At 40.8% G+C, this 24,092-nt stretch overlaps 1 protein-coding gene across 1 annotated transcript; it reads right to left on the reverse strand.

Annotated features, from left to right (window-relative positions):
- Positions 1 to 3,358: 3,358 nt before the first annotated feature.
- On the reverse strand, positions 3,359 to 21,660 carry LOC124046037 (cAMP-dependent protein kinase inhibitor gamma-like). The gene is made up of 4 exons (XM_046365981.1): positions 21,441 to 21,660; positions 6,382 to 6,445; positions 4,445 to 4,629; positions 3,359 to 4,008 (listed from the first exon to the last, which is right to left on the reverse strand). The coding sequence occupies exons 3-4, from the start codon at positions 4,599 to 4,601 to the stop codon at positions 3,926 to 3,928; spliced, it is 240 nt and encodes a 79-aa protein (XP_046221937.1). The 5' UTR covers positions 4,602 to 4,629; positions 6,382 to 6,445; positions 21,441 to 21,660; the 3' UTR covers positions 3,359 to 3,925.
- Between the last annotated feature and the right edge of the window lie 2,432 nt (positions 21,661 to 24,092).

Raw genomic sequence — 24,092 nt, forward strand, 5'->3', positions numbered from 1 at the left:
TGGTCTTTTCATTCTTGAAACGTATCAGTATAAAACTACAAGATCGACATCACCGCGCTATACACAATGTAGTTCAAATGTAAAACCACATTTCATGGCAACCTCCGTATTGAATCTCTTACTGGAAATGCACACATATGGAGAATCAGCAGGACCCAGGCACTTAGAGAGCTTCCTGATGAGTAACACTTCACTAAAACGTGCTTCTTCTCCTTTATCGAATAAAGACTTACTGTAAATGGAAGTTCAGGTGCTCCTTCCTATTGGTCGAAATGTAACCATTGGCTTCCTGTGACCATTCCAATGCACACAAAGCTGTTTATGGTCATAATTATAAGTGCAAATATTAAACTTCCACCAGTCTTGTGTTTCTTTGAAGGGGCTAACGCCATTGTTTAAAAAAAGAAGAGTGGAACCCCCTAAATATACACTAAACAAAAATATAAACGCAACATGTAAAGTGTTGTTCCCATGATCCATGAGCTGATATAAAAGAACCCAGAAATGTTCCATAATTAAAACATCTCTCTCATTCTGTGCACAAAGGTGTTTACATCCCTCTTACTGAGCCTTTTCTCTTTGCCAAATAATCCCTCCACCTGACAGGTGTGGCATATCAAGAAGCTGATTAAAGAGCATGCTCATAACACTGGTGCATCTTGTGCTGGGGCCAATAAAAGGGCACTCAAATTTTGTTTTCGCATTTTGATGGAGCGTGCAATTGGAATGCTGACTGCAGGAATGTCCACCAGAGCGGTTGCAAGATCATTTAATTTCCATTTCCCTTCGATAAACTGCCCCGAACGTTGTTTTAGAGAACTTGTCAGTACGTCCAACCAGCCTATCAACCTCAGACAAAGCGTATTGCGTTGTGTGGGCAAGTGGTTTGCTGATGTCAACTTTGTGAACAGAGTGCCCCATGGTGGCGGTGGGGTTATGGTATGGGCAGGCATAAGCTACAGACAATGAACACCATTGCATTTTATCAATGACAATGGGAATGCACAGAGATACCATGAGATCCGGGGGCCCATTGTCGTACAATTCATCTACTGCCATCACCTCATGTTTCAGCATTATAATGTACTGCCCCATGTCGCAAGGATCTGTACACAATTCCTGGAAGCTGAAAATGTCCCAGTTTTTTTCCATGGCCTGCATACCCTCCAGACATATCACCCATGGGGCATGTTTGGGATGCTGTGGATCGACGTGTACGACAGCATGTTCCAGCTCCCTCCAATATCAAGCAACTTTGCACAGCCATTGAAGAGTGGGATAACATTCCACAAGCCACAATCTACAGCCTGATCAACTCTATGTGAATGAGATGTGTTGCGCTGCATGGGGAAAATGGTGGTCACACCAGATACTGACTGGTTTTCTGATCCACGCCCCTACCATTTATTTTAAAGGTATCTCAAAAACAAATGCATTTCTGTATTCCCAGTCATGTGAAATCCATAGTTTAGGGCCTAATGACAACTTAAATTGGCTGATTTCCTTATATGAACTAACTCATTAAAGTCTTCAATTGTTGTTTATATTTTTGTTCAGTATAATTAGCATAATACAAAAGTCACCATAAAAATCTGTCCATTTAAGAGAGATGTGGAGACCCCTTCAAATTAGTGGATTCTGCTATTTCAGCCACACCAGTTGCTGAAAGGTATATAAAATCGAGTACACAGCCATGCAATCTCACTGCTCAAACATTGGCAATAGAATGGCCTTACTGAAGAGCTCAGTGACTTTCAACATGGCACCGTCATAGGATGCGACCTTTCCATCAAGTCAGTTTGTCAAATTTCTGCCCTGCTAGAGCTGCCCCGGTCAGCTGTAAGTGCTGTTGTTGTGAAGTGGAAACATCTAGGAGCAACAACGGCTCCGCCTGAAGCGGTACCTCCGAGTGCTGAATTGCTTAGCGTGTAAAAAATCTTCTGTCCTCAGTTGCAACACTTAATACAGAGTTCCAAACTGCCGCTGGAAGCAATGTCAGCACAATAACTTTTCGTTGGGAGCTCCATGAAATGGGTTTCCATGGTCGAGTAACCACACCCAAGCCGAAGATCCCCATGCGCAATGCCAAACGTCGGCTGCAGTGGTGTAAAGCTTGCCGCCATTGGACTCTGTAGCAGTAGGAAACGCATTCTCTGGAGTGATGAATCACGCTTCACCATCTGTCCGACGGAGAAATCTGGGTTTGGCGGATGCCAGGAGAACGCTACCTGCTCCAAAGCATAGTGCCAACTGTAAAGTTAGGTGTAGGAGGAATTAATGGCCTGGGGCTTTTTCATGGTTCAGGCTTGGTCCCTTAGTTCCCATGAAGGGAAATCTTAATGCTACAGCATTCTGTTGTAAAAGTTTGGGGATGGCAATATCCTGTTTCAGCATGACAATTTCCCCGTGCACAACACGAGGTTCTTACAGAAATGCTTTGTCGAGATCGGTGTTGAAGAACTTGACTGGCCTGCACAGAGGCCTGACCTCAACCCCATCGAACACCTTTGGGATGAATTGGAAGGCCGACTGCGAGCCAGGCTTAATCGCCCAACCTCACTAATGCTCATGGCTGAGTGGAAGCAAGTCCTCGCAGCAATTTTCCAACATCTAGTGGAAAGCCTCCCCAGAAAAGTGGAGACTGTTATAGCATCAAAGGGGGGGGACCAAATCCATATTAATGCCCATGATTTTGGAATGAGATGTTCGAGGATTAGGTGTCCACATACTTTTGGTTATTTAGTACATCAGTTTTTTTGCATTGGATGTGTCTCAATCCACCGCATCCGCCGATGTCACACTTCCGCATCTGCAGTGAAAGGTGGCAGAGCTGCAAAACTATTATGACCCTTCTATGGAAAGATGAGACTCATGAACAAGATGGGGTTCTCCGTTTTGCTCTACGACCCCCATAAGTGTCTTGGGACTCGTCTGAATTCAGTACAGCTGATCTGCCAACTTCTGTCTGTAGCGTCCGAACAGTTTGGGCTACACACCAATATGACCCCTCTGTGAAAAGGTGAGACTCTCACGAACATGTTGGTTGTTTTGTTCTAGGATGCACACAAGACTTGTCTTCAGGTCCCTAAGTACCAGTTGAAAAAAAATGAATGGAAGTATAAATGGAGACTGTTTAGTGCCCAAAATAAGGGGTTGAATACAATGTAAAAATTGTATTTAAAAAAATATATTTAATCTCTCTCAGTTATAGGATAGGCACTTCAGTCCCCCCCAAAAAATCTAAAGGAAGTTTGTTCTGTTGTTCCTTGTAGTGAATCTGCAATTCAATTAGTTTGTATGGGCTAATAGCAGTAAAGACAAAAAAAAAAGTTTTTTGTTAAAACAATTCCATATAGCCTAGCACTTACTACACATTTTATTGCACAAAGAAATTCCAATTACAAAGATATCAGAGAACCATTTGAAATAAATATGACCTCCATTACAGTACATTGTAATTGCAACTTCATGTGTCCTTGTAAAAGAAAGGGTAAACTAAGGAACATTTTTAACTGGGCCACAAACATACACATAACAAAAGGAGTAACAAATGATTATAGATTCTGTATAGCTCTTCTTCTTGATGGGAGTTCGGTCCAAAGTTCTGTGCTTTCTCATAGTCATATGAGAACATTTCCTTTACCACTGTATTCCAGCAGCAACTATAGGCCAGGATCAGATGTAGTCCTACTTGTCAACTGTCAAGTTCTGTCAACTCCATTTCCCACAATGCCAATTGATAAAGGAGAAGAAGTATCATGCAACTGGACCAGCAAAGCTCCATCAGAGCTACACAGTGAGAGATTATGTCATCGCTGTTGAGGAGTAGGATTCAGGCAGGCAGGACAACCAGTAGATCCCCTCTCTCCATGTCTCCTGCTGTCCCTTCCTGTCTGTGTCCCTCTCTCCTCTCCTGTGAGGTGGTTTACGATGGGCCCTTGACTCCCTGGGCCTCTTGGCTGGTTGACCCTTCACCCTCAGGGGCTGGTGATGCACCAGTCTCTCCTTCTGAAAGACAAGAGGAAACATGGTCCATTAAAAAACACAGGAACCACAAAGGATATTTTTCCACATAAACTGTTTCATACGGCACAAGTGAACAGCAAATAAGGTATCGTTTAAAAAAAATGGTAATAAATGTGAAAAAATTTCAAAAAAACTGTTGTCATTATGGGGTATTGCAATTTTAGAATAAGGCTGTAACGTAACAAAATGTGGAAAAGGGGAAGAGGTCTGAATACTTTCCGAATGCTCTGTATAAGTCTAATATCTATATCCATGTTTTACAGGTATGTCAATTGTAAAGTAATTTTGTCTAATGTATTTTTCATTATATGTTGGACCCCAGGAAGACTAGCTGTCGCCATTGGCGTCGGCTAACGGGGATCCTAAGAAAATCATAAACCATAAAGACACCTCCTGGTTATATAGCATATATGCTCACCTGCAGCCTTCAGGTCCATCCCTTCCATGCCTTTGGTTAATTCACTGGTGCTGGCTGCTGCCCCCTGTCCCTGGATGTCAGGTACTGCGTTCCTGCGGCCTGTACGATCACAATTGATGAAGTCAGAGTACGACGTTGTTGTCTCCACATCCATCATCTGTCCATGACCAGAAACCTCATTACACCTGCAGAGAGAGGGATAGAGAAAGTGGGAATGAGAGAGAGAACACAGATGATGCAAAAGGACATCAATACACACTTGGGCTTTTCAAAGTCCTACTACCCTGCCAAACACAGTAGTAGCCTGGTTATGCATCCACCATAGCAGCTGGAACTGTGTAAAAACGTAAAATAAACCGTTTGGTTCTGGTTGACACACTAGTCTGAGGGGTATGACTCTGTCAATGTTGAGCCATACAGGTCTGTGCCATTCTGTAGCAACAGTGAAGGAGTTCATTATTGCCATTTGTATTTCTGCACAGGGGCTAATGGAGCTGGTGTCAGTGTTAACTCACCAACCTAATTACAAAAACAAAAGAACAGAAGCGCTGATCTGGGACTCAAACCTTCAAGCCCAGCACTCACTTCGGCCGTCTAAAAACTACCCACACAAACAATGCAAGCTTGCAGGAAGTTCCTCTTTATAGGAAATAAGGAGCTTTTATTGAAGTAAAAACACAAGAAGTGATCAATATAAACCAAAGTGTCTGACTGTGCTTATAAAGCCATTCAAAAGGGCGGTGGCCGGCCGGGGGAGAGAAAAAAATAAAGAAAATAATGAGCTCAGCTCACATTAGCTATCGATTCCTCCCTGCTCAGTCTTTTTCTTCTTAGGCCATATTAAATTGGGTCATGGATCCTGCCAGGGACTACAACACTGTACAACTGGTGGTTCCTAGGAGAAAAGGAGGGTGGAGGAGAGAATAAGCTGCTCTAGAAAGAAAAGACAATCATCTACTTTTCAGAGGAGGGGCCTTTCCTCTGGAAAAGAGATGGAGACTGAATCCATGAGCTGGTTAAACCAGACTGAATCCATGAGCTGGTTAAACCAGACTGAATCCATGAGCTGGTTAAACCAGACTGAATCCATGAGCTGGTTAAACCAGACTGAATCCATGAGCTGGTTAAACCAGACTGAATCCATGAGCTGGTTAAACCAGACTGAATCCATGAGCTGGTTAAACCAGACTGAATCCATGAGCTGGTTAAACCAGACTGAATCCATGAGCTGGTTAAACCAGACTGAATCCATGAGCTGGTTAAACCAGACTGAATCCATGAGCTGGTTAAACCAGACTGAATCCATGAGCTGGTTAAACCAGACTGAATCCATGAGCTGGTTAAACCAGACTGAATCCATGAGCTGGTTAAACCAGACTGAACGCTGCACTCACCATTGTTTGAAACAACTGTGACATGTAGCAAAAAAAATGTGGACGCCAAGCTATGAATTTGTTGGCCCGGTGTGTCGGACAATTACAGGCAGCCGAACGAGTGGACCTATCCTACTCCCACACTTCCCTCCTCCTCCAACCACCATTAAGAATCAGCCATGGTTGGCCTATGGTCAAGAGCCTCGTAGTGGCACTCAAAACAGCATTACAAAGAGTTGATAAGAGAACTGAATGTCAATCTCGAGCATAACAAAGTTCTACATAGTTTGATAGTCAAGGTCGGGTCGCCACAAATAAGCAACTTTGCCTGCCAAAAAACAACAACAACGTGTCAACGGATTCAACAAAACATTGAACCCTGAAGAATTCCTGGAGAAAAACTAAGTTGGCAGCAACAGCATTCTCTCCTTCCATTTTAGCAGTGACACAGTAACCCTGGGTCGGGTGGTTGTCAAACACTTCACTCACATTCCTTTAGTATCACTCAGAGGACCTCATTCAGAACGGCTTCCTCTCTACAGATATTATAAATATTATAATTACCCAGTGTCCGTCGGTATGGGGCAAGGGCAGCTGTGTCTCTGCTGCTTGAAAAAAGAGGAATGAGCTGCAGGGGAGAGAGAGACGAATAGAATTAGATTACTAGAAAAGACATTTGCATTCAAGTCAACACTCTAATGGGTGGACCGGTGACCTTATTAGTCAAATTGTCATGGTCTGAAAGGTTTTATCCGTCCTCCCCTCCAGGAGAGGACAGCACCCCAGGAAATGTCACTGAGTGTAGGGCTTCCCTGGGCTAATCCAGAGCACTCATCATCCACCCATCAGCTAGTACCATGACCATGCTTCTCACAAAGAAACATCCAAAAATAAAACTAAATACCTCCTCTAATCTATTTTCTCTGCAGACAGAAATTGTGTTTAAAATGTACCTTAGATCAACATTAGAAAACTTGCTAATGCAGCACTTTCTCGGTGAAAGATGTTCCGTTGTTGTCTGCCTCGCAACAGCGTTTGGGACCTTATCTAATTGCCATTTTTGTGGTCTCATGAGGACTTACCCACACATGCTGCTTTTCAGCCTCACACACACACACACACACTTGATCATTAACAAGCTGGTTTCCATGGAGGGATGTTCTGATGTTCTGCCCTTTAGCACATTTACTCTGCTCTGTTCCATGCTGCTGTGGAGGCTTAAGGCTGCAGCATCTCATTGAAACTACTGTGTGTATGTGTTTGTGTGCCTAATCTACATAGAGTATACATAGACGTGTTATTATAATGCATGGCACTGTCTGCTTGAGGCAAACAGTTTGTTACTGTAACCAAGTTCTACCTCAGTTCGCCACTTCACTTTCACTGTAGTCTATGGCTTAACAGTTTGTTTTCCCAGTGCCACAGTTTGAAAGTCACAATGGTAACTCAATACATTAGCCTTAAGGGCTCTCTTTATGTCCTGAAAGGGCAGAGCAGGGGAGGAGAGGAAACTGTACCCAGCTGCAGCTTTTAACATTACCAGAGGTCAAATGTGTGCTTTCAGCCCAGACAAAACACCTTAACTCTCTACGGGAAACGACTACTGTAGAGTGCAGTACCAGTCAGTGTGATCTGTTAGTTTAGCTCAGTGCTCGCTCTACTGCAAGACACTAATGTGTGTTTACAATGTTCTGTGAATCTGAGGAAGCTATGATTCTCGGAACAAGAGGCGGAGCTTTCATTGGCTCCATTTACAATACATCACTAGTTGAATTTGTGAGAGGGGGAGAGAGCAACCTGAAATCAGGGGTAGATGTAACATAGTAAACGTAAAGCCGAGAGACTAATTGGTATACGTTACATTTTGCATGGCATATATTAATTTGTGGATGTTCATTTCGTATGGTATTTGTTACGAATTGCAATTTGTACAATATGTTACAAAACTTGCTAAATGTATAATATGTTACGAATTCCGATTTGTTGTGGCTAAAGCTGTTAGCTAGGTGGCGATCATTAGCTGGGTTAGGGGTTAAGATTAGGAGTTAGGTAAAAGGGTTAAGGTTACGGGAAGAGTTAGCTAACACGCTAAGTAGTTGCGACGTAACTAAAAAAGTAAGATGAAGTTGTTGCAAAGTTGCTAATTAGACAAAATGCTAAAGTTGTGACGAGATTTGAACACGCAATGTTTGGGTTGCTAGATGTTGGCGTTATACGGCCAACCAACCGTACTTTCGTTTTGGCCTTAAGTAACCTTAGTCGGATCCCCGAGCTGACAAGGCCAAAATCTGTCATTCTGCACCTGAGCAAGGCAGTTAACCCACTGTTCCCCGGGCGCCGTGAATGTCGATCAAGGCAGCCCCCTGCACCACTCTGATTCAAAGGGGTTCGGTTAAACGCAAGACACATTTCAGTTGAAGGCATTCAGTTGTACAACTGACTAGGTACTCCCCCTTTCCCTTACCAAACGTAACATACAGTCTGAGTGTCCTGGGTTTACGTTTACTATGCTACGTCTTTGAAACCAGGCTGGAGCGAGAGAAGGCTCTTGATTGAATAAAAGGCTTTGTTTACAGTATATGAACATCACTGACAAGACAACATGATGTAATAGGACCACCACCACACACATGCACCAATAATCATCAACAAATTAAATGACATTGTATTGGTCACATACACATATTTAGCAGATGTTATTTTAGCCTGTGAGATCAGCCAGGGAACCGAATGGATATGAGTCAGCAGAATGTCCATAGTGCTTTCACTGGCCATTAGGGAGAGATGCTGGTCCAATCACACCGGAGCCTTTTAAGCCTGATCACTGTAATAAACTCTACATTACCTGCAATAACCTGCACAAAGAAAAGCCGCCTTGCTGTCTTCTAAACCCCATTAGGGCAGTCTCCTGCCCAATTTGAAGTCCGGCAACTATTTCACTGCATTTATTGAGTAGAGGGGAGAAGGCCTAGGCTACACATGACTTAATCCAACTCTCTCATAGCAACAAGCTAATCTTCTGTGACTATTCTTAGCTCCTGCCTGGTTGCTTTGGGGATCTGTTCATTATATTTAAGCTAGAGTAATGGAGAAAATTTTTTACAGTGTAATTATTATAGGCTAAACATGTTAGCTAGACTATAACAATGATCAAAACAAGAGCCCTTCACTTTTAAATAGCAGAACAAAGGGTATGCTTTGCTGATATTGGGATGAGAAACCATAGGAAACCATGTGCAACCAGCTGAGTAGGACACTCAACTTCCCTAATATTCCTGTTAAAACAGGAATGCCAAGTCCAGCCAAACACCAAAAAGCCTTTATAATCAAACCATATGCCACATTCATTCAGACTTTTCAGACAGAAAAAGTTCTACAAGTTACCAAAAATAATTTGAAGTAAACAAACATGTTTTATTAAAAATAAAAAATAAAATGTTTTGAATTTTACCCCTTTTTCATGGTATCCAATTGTTTTTAGTAGCTACTATCTTGCCTCATTGCTACAACTCCCGTACGGGCTCGGGAGAGACGAAGGTTGAAAGTCATGTGTCCTCCGATACACAAACCAACCAAGCCACACTGCTTCTTAACACAGCGCGCATCCAACCCGGAAGCCAGCCGCACCAATGTGTCGGAGGAAACACTGTGCACTGCGCCCGGCCCGCCACAGGAGTCGCTGGTGCGTGATGACCTCCCGGGTCATCCTGGGTTGCGGCCGGTTACGACAGAGCCTGGGCGCGAACCGAGTCTCTGGTGGCACAGCTGGCGCTGCAGTACAGCGCCCTTAACCACTGCACCACAAACTCCAGTTTTAGAACTCCAAACTCAGTGTGTGTAAAGCAGACAGCAGTCCATCGAGGCTCTCTCCTTCCCCTCCTCGGAGCCAGGGCTTCACCGAGACACTGGGAGTCTGGGTGCTGGCCGTTCTCATTCCGTCAGCAGCTACTGCCTGCCTGTGTTGACTACCAGCCCATTCCACAACACTGAGTTGTAGTATTTCCTCCAGCAACAGGGTTAGCATTGTTGTTCTACACAGCGCTTCCATTTCTTAAATAAATAAAATCAATAAAACAGTGTCTATTGAAAACTGGTGGCGAGTATGTGCTCTGTATATCCTTCCTCTTTTTATGAGGCCGCCGGACTTTGGTGCGAGTACTTCATTTCCCCTGTTAGTAGTGAGAAGTATAAAAGTTAAATCAGAAAGATAGCCTGGTGTGAGTTGAGGGAGAACTTGCAGCAGTTTGCGTTTGTGAAGTAACAAATTCCCTGACTGACACAGGGAGGCTTAGGCTCCAACATCTTTGCCAAGTTTAATTTAGAAGAGTAACTAAGGGCTTTTTCAGAACCTCACAACAGCAGTTGCCCTCATTGCTCCCTGTGGCGCACTATGTAAATCCCTATGTAAATCTAGCCAAATCGTTCCCATAGCTACAGACCTAGCCTATCATTAAGGGATAATACACTACTTAATGCAATCTGTTTTCTCCCTCTTTTGATGCTGAAGAAACCATGTTGATTGGCAATATCAAATGAACGATCATTTGGATCATTGTGTGTTGGCAATAAGTGGTGGGGTGAGCTGAGCAGTGCTCTGAGGGAGTAACAGTGAAAAGGAGAAAAGGAGTTTGTGTTCAGCAGCGCACGCTGTAGCAAAACATTTTGCAACAGTAAACAAAATCTTTGATCTTATTGGACAAGTTCCGCTGGTAATTTACTGTTTCAAAGGGACTGTTTCAAACAACACAACCATTCTGCTTTAGGACCTTCAGCTGGAGGATGACATCACTGGGGCTTCACCCGTCGTCCTTCACATGACTCACCACATCTCAGGAAGTCCTTCATAACTTCCACATATTCTCAAGGCGCCTAATCAACTAACACAGCTTCCCTGAAAAACTTGCTGCTCCCAGGCCCACTGAATAAAAATCAACCTCATCTACTGTAACACACCAATGGCAGGCCTGACATCCACTCGCGTTCTGGAATTTTGACTACCTGGAAACTCATACATTAATTAACATCTAAACAGCCTTTTGAATCTTTTAAAATCCTAGTAGGCCAATGATCCTGAGGACGTCAAACTAACACAAAGTTTATTATTCATCTTGCTTCATAGGTTCTTCAAGGCATTTCAGAATCCTCCTTGATGCCCAAAACCAGAAGGCAAAGTTAAGGTCATGAATAAGAATAAAATAGTCTCACAATACATTCTTTACAGTAGGCCATTCTGTTCTCTATGTTGGCCTAGTTCAGTGTGTTACAGGCTACCGAAAGCTAGGTCAATATCAGTGCCTGTGGACCACGGGCTTAATGCATTATAACAATGTAGGGCCCGTGGAGATGCATAATTGTTGGTCTTCTCACAATGCAACCACACCACATGACCACAATGGAATAAAGTGACTTCCATCTTGAGGGCAAAGCAGCACAAAAGCAGAAAGTGTATAGTACCTCTGGTGAATGAATGTCCTCCATGAGTGGAAATAGAGAGGAGAAAGGAGCTGTACAATTAAATAAGCTTTTCTATTATCTTCTCCAGAATACATTAGAGGGATACGTGTGTAGATTACCCTATAACCCTGCTCCACTTTTTGTAGGCACTAACCGAGGCTAACTCCACCCTGGCTCAGTGTCCAAAGCCTATGGGGAAATTTATGGGTGTTTTGGTTAAATGACTAAAATAAAGCCTGTGGTAAACACAGGCTGAGGAGATCTTATAAGTTGTGTTCTATAAAATAATCTTTATCGGCTAACGTCAGCTAAACAATTAAAACGCTAACGATGTGCTAACATTTAAACAATAAAACTATAATTCTGGTTGCATGCCTTTCACGTCTAGCTAACAGGCTTCGCTTGCCTTATCAGACGGCCTCAATGTCTCCTCTGGACAACATTGTTCAGGAAGCGATAAAACGAGCACCTTCCCTCTGAAGAGATATGGTTGCAGCCTGGAGTAAATCAACATACTATCCTTGCGTTTTCGTTCAAGCTGGTAAGCAGAAAGCTAACTAAACTAACTAGCTTTTTGTCAGACTAGTGGAGCGTAGACTAGTTTGCGTGGTCCGCGTTGTAACGTGAAAAAATATGCGACTAATGTTGTAGTTCCATCCATCCATCTCTGGCCGTTAGCGACTAATTAGTAAATAGCTTGAGCACATAAAGGCTTCATAATTCATAAAAAGTTCATGTTAACTGACTATCTCATAGAACAAAACATACAAGATCTTCTAAGCCTGTGTTAACCTCAGACCCTATTTTCGGCGTATATCCCAAAACACTATTATTTTCCCCATTAATTTCCCCCACAGGAATAGCCAACGAACCAGAGATAGAAAATACTAACTTTACTTCGGTTTTTTTAGGACTACACGCTGGCGAGCTCTATACGTGTACTGTAGCAACATGGCCTGCCCAGACCTATAGAGCAAGGGGCTTCCCCAGTCCGTGTGTGCGTGTGGAGGACAGCCACAAATCACAGCTGAGGCTGAGTCAGAAGCAGGTGTTAACAGCTTTAGAAGAAAACTGCTGATGTTAACAGTCCAAAGAACTCACTCATCTCTGGACGTCATAGAAAAGCTGCATTCATATTGGAACTGGTCTCCCCCCATGCTGCTAAATCACCATCGATTTACCATCGTAAATCAAAATGTTTAATGGGGATTAAAACATTTTTAATGTACTTTTGAGACAGACTGGGAGGATAAGCAAAAGGCACAATCACTTACACTCTCCTCTTTTCTGTTGCAGAATGAGTTTATAGGAAAAAGCTAACGAGTCAGGACACCCATAATGTGAGGCACAAAGGCTCTGGTCAAAAGTAGTGCACTATATGGGAATTAGGGTGCCATTTTGGATGCGGCCAGAAACTCACTGGAGAAGAATGTTTCTGATATGAAATAGAAAAAATCTCTGAAGTTCTCCTGAAGAAATGTTCCTAAAACAACAGTGACTAAAACAACCTTGACAGAAAGTACAATTTGTGCTGCTTTTCTTTAGAGTAAATGTCATCGTGCTATCTTTCTAAGCCAGCTAAACAAACACAGATCTGTTTCCGCCAAATGAAATATGATATGGCCTACCTAACAATGCTGAACATGTGCAAGAGTAAAGTTGAGGATGACATGTTTTTTTTTTACGAACATTTACCAATAATCCCCGTTTGTTACTTTAAATTGAATGCACATGTATACGTGTCAAGCAGAGCCCAGGTTTCCACGACAACAATTTAGGAGTGTTTTAATGACGCATCTTCCCTTCAACAACAGAAACCACTTTGTTACCAATTATTTTTCACTAGTCTTGTTCAACTAAAAACGTCTCATCTCCACTTTTTAAGTCACTCAAACAAAACGATTTTGAGGTACATTTATAAAATATTTTGCCATAGGTGCATATATATATATTCTAATAAATTATATCCATAAACATTTTTATATATATACATTTTTTTCTCTGACCATGTGGATTATTTATCTTTAAGCTCCCATACTGATATAGATCTCTCTCTCTCTATATATATATATATATCTCATATATATATATAGAGAGAGAGAGATATCAGTATGGGAGCTTAAAGATAAATAATCCACATGGTCAGAGAAAAAATATAATCTATATATATATAAAAAAAAACATTGTTCAGTGGGGCAAAATGCCCCCAGGGCAATCAACACAAGTCAAATGGTACCTATATTAGCATTTTCCAAATCATGTCCAAATCATCTAAGTAACATTGAGTTACACAATCAACAGATTGTTTTTGTCCAAATCATCCTAAAATATCTGTTGATTGTGTAACTCAATGTTACTTAGATGATTTGGACAAAAACAATGTCAAACTATATTAATGTGCAATTTTTTTTCTGTCAGAAAACAGACATTTCCCTTAAGTTACCTTACTGATAGGACAGAAAGAAAAAAAGGAGTGCTGCTCTCTGATCAGCTTCCTCTATTCAAAACTTACCTTAACATTATAATTATTTCACAATACTAATGACGGATCAGCTCCTAGAGAGATATTGCCACCTTCGGCTGCAAATATTGAGGTGGCTTATTCTAATGCTTACTCAATAAAAATGCAGAAAATCACCGATTTGGCACATCATTGCGCACGTTAGGCTACACACATCATGCAAAATATAGAGACAAATTACACAGTAGCCTACAAGTAGCAAAATAGTGATTGAACATGAAATATATTTCAATATGATTGAAAAAGGCCAATACCGTTTATTTTAATGCAGTCATATCGGATTTCATTTGAAGCTTCTCTTTAAATGCCGCTTGTTTGTATAAATTGCAAAGACATTGGCAACTGTGTGTTTGTAGTCAACTTCGTTCTAAAGTTATCAGAGGTCACAGAGAGAAGGCTAAATGTGATTCTATGTTTAGCAGAGATTTTCTGTGTATGAAGTGAAGCGGGGGAGGGGGGGGGGCAAATAAGCATCTAATGACGCACAGCTGTTCTATGAGTGGACTGAGGAAGGCGTAAGATAACGAGTATTTTCAAGTGAAACGATAAAGGGGAATTTCAAAAATGGTCAACTTCATATTCATTATTTCCATCACTACCTGAATATCAACATACTGTATGTGAAAATGGCACATCTATATTTTGTAGTGCAATTAGTATGCAATTAACAGGCGATACCTACTCATAATTGGTTAAAATTACAGGATGCACACCGATGTCATTGGAAACACTTATCGTCTATCTTTTTTACTACAAAACATAGGAACGCTCCATTTTCACATATGTTGATGTCGGGGTGATGCTGGAGATGATGAATATGAAGTTGAAACACTGACATTTCCCTTTAATACCGATGATTTTGGGAAACAGCTCTGAGATTTAATGATGCTCCTACAAAAGGTTCTAAAGGTCAACTTACATGCTGACCACACCACTCACATTGCCGAATAAAATGCACACATACATATTATTTAATCATTGCACCACACTGCTCACGAGCGTCTGCATGGCCAGGCACTAAAATAGCTTCTATTTGTGACGCTCAACGCGCTGAAAGTCCGGCCTCTCCCATCTCCTCATTGGTTGTTAGTAGCACATACACACGTGGGTAATTGAGAGATGAACTGAGGTTCCTGAATGGCGCAGCGGTCTAAGGCACTGCATCTTAGTGCTAGAGACTTCACTACAGACACCCTGGTTTGAATCCAGGCTGTATCATAACCGTCCGTGATTGGGAGTCCAGTAAGTAGGGCGGCGCACAATTGGCCCCGCGTCATTCGGGTTTGGCCGGTGTAGGCAGTCATTGAAAATAAGAAATTCTTCTTAACTGACTTGCCTAGTTAAATAAAGGTTTTAAAAAAACTGAGGTCCACACTCCAGTCGGTTGTGGTAACGCACCGAAAGTTGGTGGCCAACCGCCATATAAAGTCCAAAATATGAAGAAGCCTGAAGGAAGGAGAGACGACTGGAAGCCGTTTTATCTGTGGATTAATTGTCGGAGTAGAGGACCTTGTGAATTTTAGGTAAAATAACAATCCAATGTTTATATCCCAGGACAAATGAGCTAGCGACAGCAAGCTAGCTAGCTAAATTGCCATACATGCTTAATGCTTTTCGACCCGTCCCCAAATTAATATAAATGGTTCAGATTTGGTTTTGATATTTCAACCCGAATGTCCTGATCGCATCCGGTGTGGGTGGGCAAAATCAAATTGTCTGGTCAGCATGTTAGCCTTAAGATGTTTTTTGGAGGGGAAACCGAACACAGGCGACATTGCAAAGACGAGACAAGCAGATAACTCTGAGAAGGAGTCAAGAGAGTGGGAATATTTAGACGTCCCTTTAGCTCTGTTCACTATCACGGTGGTAGAAAGGGATCATGGTGACAGACTAAGTAGATTTCTGCTCCCATATTTAACATACAACTCTGCTAGAGTTGTTTATGGACTAGCTTATCCAAACCACCCCGTCAGACTTCAAAGTAAAAAGAGGATGGGACTGAACAGGACCAGCATGCTTTACTTCTTAGAATAAACAAGGGGAGGGAAGAGAGGAAAGAATGCATGTTTATTATTGTGGTTGTGGCCAAATAAGGCAATCTGTTATTGGATCATACTGGAAAACACCCTGTTATGCATGTATGTGTATAGCGACTGAACTGGTATCTACACAAAACAACTAGTAGGTTGCAGCTTTTTTTCAACACCTGTTACCGTAAAGGTCCTCCCCAACCAAACTGAACACATCTCAATCACTTACCGGGGCTAAAACATATCCACAGCTGCACCAGGTCTCGCAGCCGCAGCCTTGTCCTCTCCAACAAATCTACCAGGATGTGGATGTCTAGTGATTCAATATGCTTTGTAAAGAATGAGGAGGGTGGAAGTGAAGGCACAACATTCCCCGTAAGCAGCAAGTCTTGAAACAGCAAACTTGGGTCACCATTATGGTTTGTTAGAAGTAATCAAACCACCTCTTCACTATAATAACTACTAAATGTAGTACATGAAGATTATTGAGAAATGTAATCTTAGTTGCTAGTTATTTACTCAGGTTACCCAGTCATGTTAATGAGTTTTTAAAGTCAATCATTAGCATTATTCTAAGAGGGCCTCAATCATACCCGCTTAGCACTAACTAACCAACCCTTTACATGTTCTTAATGACTAAGCCTACCTAGTTATTTTGCTAAACCAATTAGCATCTAGACTTCCTGAGAAAGTTTGAAAACACAAAGTGATGTGTAATATGAAAATCATGACTCAACTTAACTAAAGTAATGCCACGATTAAGTTAGAGATTTAAGCAGCAAACAAGCACATTCGGACAAATCTTAAGTCTGGTCTACAGACGAGGTGTGTGTACGCGTATCTATGATGTCTTTGTGCAGTAAAATACATTTATCTTCCTGCCAGTCATTTGGTCATGAGAAAGTGAAGGAGCTAAAAACAGACACACAACCAATGGTCCTCCAGTCTGGTCTAACTACAGAGCATATGCTCTACAAGTCCATCAAATTTTCAGAGAGGGCTCACTAGTAATTTTGAAGGTAAAATAAATTATGAGCACCACCAACACAGTGAATGGGAAAATGGATTCAAAGAGAACTCTGCTGGTGATTTGCTGAATGTACGCTACTAAAAGGAGGGCTGCGATTGGTTAATGACATACACTACCGGTCAAAAGTTTTAGAACACCTACTCATTCAAGGGTTTTTCTTTATTTTTACTATTTCCTACATTGTAGAATAGTAGTGAAGACATCAAAACTACGAAATAATATATGGAATCAGGCAGAAACCAAAAGAAATAAAGTGTTAAATCCAAATATATAAGATTTGAGATTCTTCAAATAGCCACCCTTTGCCTTGATGACTGCTTTCCACACTCTTGGTATTCTCTCAACCAGCTTCATGAGGTAGTCTTTCTGGAATGCATTTCAATTAACAGGTCGGCCTTGTTAAAAGTTAATTTGTGGAATTTATTTCCTTCTTAATGCGTTTGAGCCAATCGGTTGTGTTGTGACTAGAGGTCGACCGATTATGATTTTTCAACGCCAATACCGATTATTGGAGGACCAAAAAAAGCTGATGGCGATTAAATCGGCCGATTTGTATTTATTTTTTATTTGTAATAATGACAATTACAACAATACTGAATGACCACTTATTTTAACTTAATATAATACAGCAATAAAAATAAGTTTAGCCTCAAATAAATAATGAAACATGTTCAATTTTGTTTAAATAATGCAAAAACAAAGTGTTGGAGAAGAAAGAAAAAGCGCAATATGTGCCATGTAAGAAAGCTAATGTTTAAGTTCCTTGCTCAGAACATGAGAACATATGAAAGCTGGTGGTTCCTTTTAACATGAGTCGTCAATATTCCCAGGTAAAAACTTTTAGGTTGTAGTTATTATAGGAATTATAGGACTATTTCTCTCTATACGATTTGTATTTCAAATATCTTTGACTATTGGATGTTCTTATAGGCACTTTATATATATTATTATTATATTATAGGCACTTTAGTATTGCCAGTGTAACAGTATAGATTCTGTCCCTCTCCTCGCTCCTACCTGGGCTCGAACCAGGCAGACATCAACAACAGCCACCCTCGAAGCAGCGTTACCCATGCAGAGCAAGGAAAGACCAAAGAAATGCTTCAGAGTTCAAGTAACAGACACATCTCAACATCAACTGTTCAGAGGAGACTGTGTGAGTCAGGCGTTCATGGTAGAATTGCTGCAAAGAAACCACTACTAAAGGACACCAATAAGAAGAAGAGACTTGCTTGGGCCAAGAAACAAGAACAATGGACGTTAGACCGGTTGAAATTTGTCCTTTGTTCTGGAGTCCAAATTGAAGATTTTTGTTGCCAACCACATCTTTGTGAGACACGGTGTGGGTGCTTTGCTGGTGACACTGTCTGTGATTTATTTTGAATTCAAGGCACACCACATCATTCTGCAGCAATACGCCATCCCAACTGGATTGGGCTTAGTGGGACTATCATTTGTTTTTCAACAGGACAATGACCCAACACACCTCCACGCTATGTAAAGGCTATTTGTCCAAGAAGGAGAGTGATGGAGTACTGCATCAGATGACCTGGCCTCCACAATCCCCCGACCAACCAAATTGAGATAGTTTGGGATGAGTCGGACCGCAAAGTGGAAAGGAAAAGGAGCCAAGAAGTGCTCAGCATATGTGAGAACTCCTAGAATGTTGGAAAAGCATTTCAGGTGAAGCTGGTTGAGAGAATGCCAACTGTGCAAAGCTGTCATCAAGGCAAAGGGTGGATATTTGAAGAATCTCAAATATATTTAGATTTGTTTAACACTTGTTTGGTTACGACATGATTCCATATGTGTTTTTTCATAGTTTTGATGTCTTGACTATTATTCTACAATGTAGGAAATAGTAAAAAAATAAAGAAAAACCCTTGAATGAGTAGGTGTTCTAAAACTTTTGACCGGTGGTGTATGACATATTTTATACGTAGAATATCTTTAATAGTACCTGAGAGCCCACTATGGAAATGTAACACGTCTAAAGAGTATTTTGTTCCAAACAATATGTCTAAAAAAGGTACTTTTCCGATAGTAATATGAATGTTTAATGTTGAAAAAATGTATGTAAAAATTGTTATTTAAGAATCTGGACATACTCCATATTTGAGAGCACACGATAAGGAGTATAATGACACCAAGATGTCGTCTGTATCATGTACAGTTCACAGATCATAGGGTCTTGCATGTATAGCTCTAAAAGGGTCTAAAATGTCCACTTTTATCATGATATTCTCAAACACTGTGACACAAATGTAAAAAATACATAAAACATCCTTCCTCCCAATTAGGTTCTTCTGTGAGAATTGCCAGAACAACCAGAGACACCAAAAATAAGCCTATCCTGGCGTGGGATCACCCAGGTAACCAGATTTACACCAGAGACTAAAATAATGTGCTTCCTGAGGGAAGAAAGTGATGGCCACCACACCCAAAACAACAACCATACACAACAACACAACAACCCAACAAAACACACACACACAGTACTTTACACTCGCCCAGAGTAGGCCTACTCTACAGTGGATTCAATCTGAATTTTTTCAGGCTTATAATGTTATAGTTACCTTGGCAGCTATCAACATACACACAGATATGACATCCATTAGCTGAAGTGGGAGTTGTAAAAGAAAGAAGAGAGTGGTTCTGCTGGTGCTACTGCAGATACACAGTACAGGCTTACAGTACATTAGCATTATTGTTGATCCATGAAGCCTTAACTTCATCTGAAAGATAGAAAATGACTCATGCTTTTCACCCCTGGTCTTAAAGGTGTGTGCAGGCCTTTGTCCAAGTTCATATCATCTGATTCAGCTAATGGTCTTGTTTATCAAGTGATTGTGCTGCTGGCCTTGGAACAAAACCCTGCAAATACACATGGCATCCCTACAGATCCAAGAGGGAACATTGACCAAAGCAAGAGGGCTATATTTTTCTAGCAGAAACATGCAGAGGGTGTATCCACTAGAAACCAAACGACAAGTGAACTTGTCCACTAAGAAATTGTTTTTTTGGTTACAGTTCACACTAATTAATACACCCCAGGTTCACTGGGGCCTCCCTTCATCTACTACTGGGTCAATAGGCAACATCTCTATTTACACCAACACACCCAAATGATAATCATGTGTTCATACAGATAACCAGATACAGCTGTACCTGAAATCCCCCAGCTGTACCAGAAATCCCCCTGTCAAGGCAAATTGTAAACTGCATATGCAAATGTGATGATCATGATCTTAACAGAGGGTATTTGTTGTGAATGGTTATTTTAAAGAGGACTATGTGAAAACACCAATAGCAATCCTCTTTAAAGTGAACTCTTGGGGTAAACAAAAATAATTAATAAAATAATAAAAACGCTGTTCTCTTTGTATTGATGCTGCCCTTGCCTTTGAAAGAGGACTCAACTCTTTTCCCAGTTTACTTCACCATTTTGTGGTCCGAGTCCCCTTTGCATTCACTATGTTTAGAAAGGAACCAATATTTTTTTTCCAACATTCACTCAATGCAGGACAAGCCATTCCGTCAGAACGTGTTATTGGACAGCTAGATATACCTACTTACATTTTGGAAGCTAATAGATGGCGCTTATTATTTGACCCTGCTGGCCATGTATGAAAGTTTGAACATCTTGAAGAACAATCTGGCCGTAATGCCCATGTACTAAATCTCCACCCCGCACAGCCAGAAGAGGACTGGCCACCCCTCAGAGCCTGGTTCCTCTAGGTTTCTTCCTAGGTTCCTTTACCTTAACCATTTAAACTGTCAACTTCAATGGGGTCCCAGGAATCCCAGATAGCAATTACCTTTATTTTGTACGCTATTTTGTGACTCTCACCAAATATGTTGTCGTCTTCTCACACTATTCAAACCCCACAATCGCATAAACAGTTTATGAAGCTCGCTTAACATATAGAACACATAGTGCAAACTAATAATCTGAATGTATTAATGTATCAAAACGACACATATATTTCGGAATTTCTGTGCATCCAGGCGCTAAGTTGACAGTCGCTAACCAATATCCCAAAACAGCACACGTTTTCTTCGAAGTTCCTTTGGAATGTTCACACTGCACACAAAACATGACTCGAACTGCACTGACTTCAAACAAATTGGCTGATAGGGGCCAAGTGTGAAAACGCCCATTCTTTTGAATCTGTCATTTTACAGGATCAGTTTTATCGGTGCTGAAAGCTGAACTTATTTATGTGTTTACATGATTATGGTGCGCAATACGCAAAACTGAATCGAATGTTGAAATATTGGACGAGTACATAAATCGCCCAGAATACTGAGACAATAATAGGCATTGATAGGCTATTTCACCAGACGACAGTACTTTCGGGTCAGATAATATAGCCGCTATATATAGGAACTCCAATGAGCAAAGAAACAAATAAAACGTCCCTCAAATCCCCAAATGCTTGTCGCTTTGACGAACACACGGCCTGCATCAACATAAGAATTGTAGGCTAATTGCTCTTAGTCTAAAAGCACATCGGCCGAGGTCGTGCCGCTACAATCATTTTCACAACAATGTGTTATACTGTAACCAAAATACACATTTACTAACCTTGATTCGCAAGCCTTTCTTATCTACTTGTTACAATCGGATCAAACACCAATTAAGTTTCCGGGATCATCTGCAACACGTAATGTAAATCTTATAAGGACGTTGGTCTGGATTAGTGATAAAAAAGTATCCGAAAGCGGGATGTTTCTCTGGGAACCTCGGGGAAACAATGAGGGAAGGGTACTTCTCAAACAGCTGTTTCCAAAATGGAGTTAGCCACCCCACAGCCAATCAAACACCGTCTTGTGTTTCAGGCGTATTATTGTATTGTGTTCTGTTCTGGGCCCGGTTTCCCGATATCGATATGGAATTTAGTATTTTCGTGATCTTTCCTACAACGGACCGAACGATTTAGGCAGAGAAAACGGTCGTTGTTGGACCATGTGTCAATGCTGACAGGATCGAAATAAATGGAGTGCTGCTCTCAGATTAAAATATTTCCTTAACATATAAAACGTTTAAAATTGATTTAACACACGAATCTTTAGGGGGCATTTTGCCCAATAGACAGGGGCGTTTTGCCCTTATAGTGGCGCAAATAACAACATAAATTGTCCACTTTTTCCCTTCAAAATGTTGTTGCCCAAGGATAGCCAGTATGCACATATCTAAATCTTACCAAAAGTAGCTTTTTTTCTAGCCTCCTTTTTTCAATTTTCGCCTAAAAGACATACCCAAATCTAACTGCCTGTAGCTCAGGCCCTGAAGCAAGGATATGCGTATTCTTGGTACCATTTGAAAGGAAACACTTTGAAGTTTGTGGAAATGTGAATGTAGGAGAATATAACACAATAGATCTGGTGGAAGAAAATACAAAGAAAAAAACAACCAGTGTTTTTTTACCACCATCTTTGAAATGCAAGAGAAAGGTCACAGTAATAGTGGTTGTAATTGTCCACAAGTGTCCACAAGATGGCATCTTAGTGTCCACAAGATGGCAGCAGTGCATGTGCAACGTTTCAGATGGATAACTTGAAGTGTGACTGAACCTCAAGACTTTTAGTGTGAAGTCCCCAGGTACATTTGGACAAATCGTGAAGGAGACATTCACATTAATATTACATTTTTCTGCAAGAATATCATCAAATCAGTATACTTGGACTTTGATTTAGCTTTCCAAGTATTAGTAGCCATATCATAAGCTCAAAATTTGCAAAACAAACAGTTTTCATAACTTCATAACTCTGAAAGTCCTTGTAATTTTTATCCAAAATGAAAAGGCATGTGATTGTACAATGTTAGTAGCTACATTTTACAACATATACATGGTGTCCAGATACTCCCATAAAGCCCAGCTCATTGACTATCTAGCTAGCTTTGCTTGGCCCCGATTGGTGCTTATTTGACAAAGATACAGTCATTCAAGTGATGGCCGCCCGAGTAATCGGCGTGCCTTGAAGGCGTCGCTCTCTGACCAAATATGGTGTCCTATAGGATATACTACATCCCTAATGAAATAGTGAAGTCATGGTACCTTCTAGGATCTCTGAGGAATAGATACGAATGTGATTTTAGTCGTTAAAACAATGTTTAGGGTGAGATTTTCACAGATTCCTTTCATTGCAAATTGAACAAGTAGAAATACAAAATCGATTGTGCATGCTATATGGACCTTTTTAGGATAAGAAAAATCATTTTATCTCACAAAACGACACTTCATGTTATCTCTGGGATTCTTTGGATGATAGATCAGAGCAAGATTTCAGAATGTAAGTACACATTTCACCTTCAGAGGTGAATTTATCAAACCTATCGCAGTGAAAAACTGTTTTGTTGTTAGGAGCTCTCTTCAAACAATAACATGGCATTTTTTTCACAGTAATAGCTACTGTAAATTGAATAGTGCAGTTATATTAACAAAAATTTAAGATTTCAGTTTACTGAAATATATTGTTTCTCTAAATTCTGTGATCTTGAAATAACATGCTGCATGATTTACAACTGTCCTGTTGACGGGACACCGATCCTAAGAAGTTTTAATTTAAGGAGAACAGTTTCCCCCAAGTTACCCTACTGATATGATCGAAAGAAAGGGACTACTGCTCTCGGATCAGCGTTCTCCATTCAGATCTTACCTTAACATTATAATTATTTCACAATACTTACGATGGATTAGCTCCTAGAGATATTACCACCTACAGCTACAAATATTGAGGTGTCTTATTCTAATGCTTACTAAATGCACTAAATTACCAATTTGGCACATCATTGTGCACGTTAGGCTACACATCAATGAATCTATTGAGACAAGTGACAAACAGTAGCCTTCAAGTAGAAAGAAAGACATTTCAGTGTGGTCTACTTGTGCACCTGACATTAAAATGAGAAACTTAAAATAGAAGTCAATTCAAAATGCAATGTATTTCAATATGATTGAAATATGCCTATAGTCTACTGTTGATATTTTAACACAGTCATCTCGGTTTTCATTAGATTATGAACATTTCAAGTGCAATGTTAATAATGGTTTTGGGAACCATCTCAGCAATTTAACGAGAGGACTATGGAGATTATAATGATGAATTTAGCCTTAATTAAGGATCTGACCCTTTTTTTCATTTTTTTTGCCAAAAATGACATACCCAAATCTAACTGCATGTAGCTAAGGACCTGAAGCAAGGGTATGCACATTCTTGATGCCATTTGAAATGA

The sequence above is a fragment of the Oncorhynchus gorbuscha genome, linkage group LG10, assembly GCF_021184085.1.
Source record: "Oncorhynchus gorbuscha isolate QuinsamMale2020 ecotype Even-year linkage group LG10, OgorEven_v1.0, whole genome shotgun sequence".
NCBI lineage: Eukaryota > Metazoa > Chordata > Actinopteri > Salmoniformes > Salmonidae > Oncorhynchus > Oncorhynchus gorbuscha.

Excerpts from the sequence above, each read along its gene's own strand:
- LOC124046037 (XM_046365981.1), bottom strand. The coding sequence starts at position 4,601 with ATGATGGATGTGGAGACAACAACGTCGTACTCTGACTTCATCAATTGT. Across the intron at positions 4,009-4,444 it reads GATGGACCTGAAGGCTGCAG|AAGGAGAGACTGGTGCATCA; the intron begins GTGAGCATATAT and ends CTTGTCTTTCAG.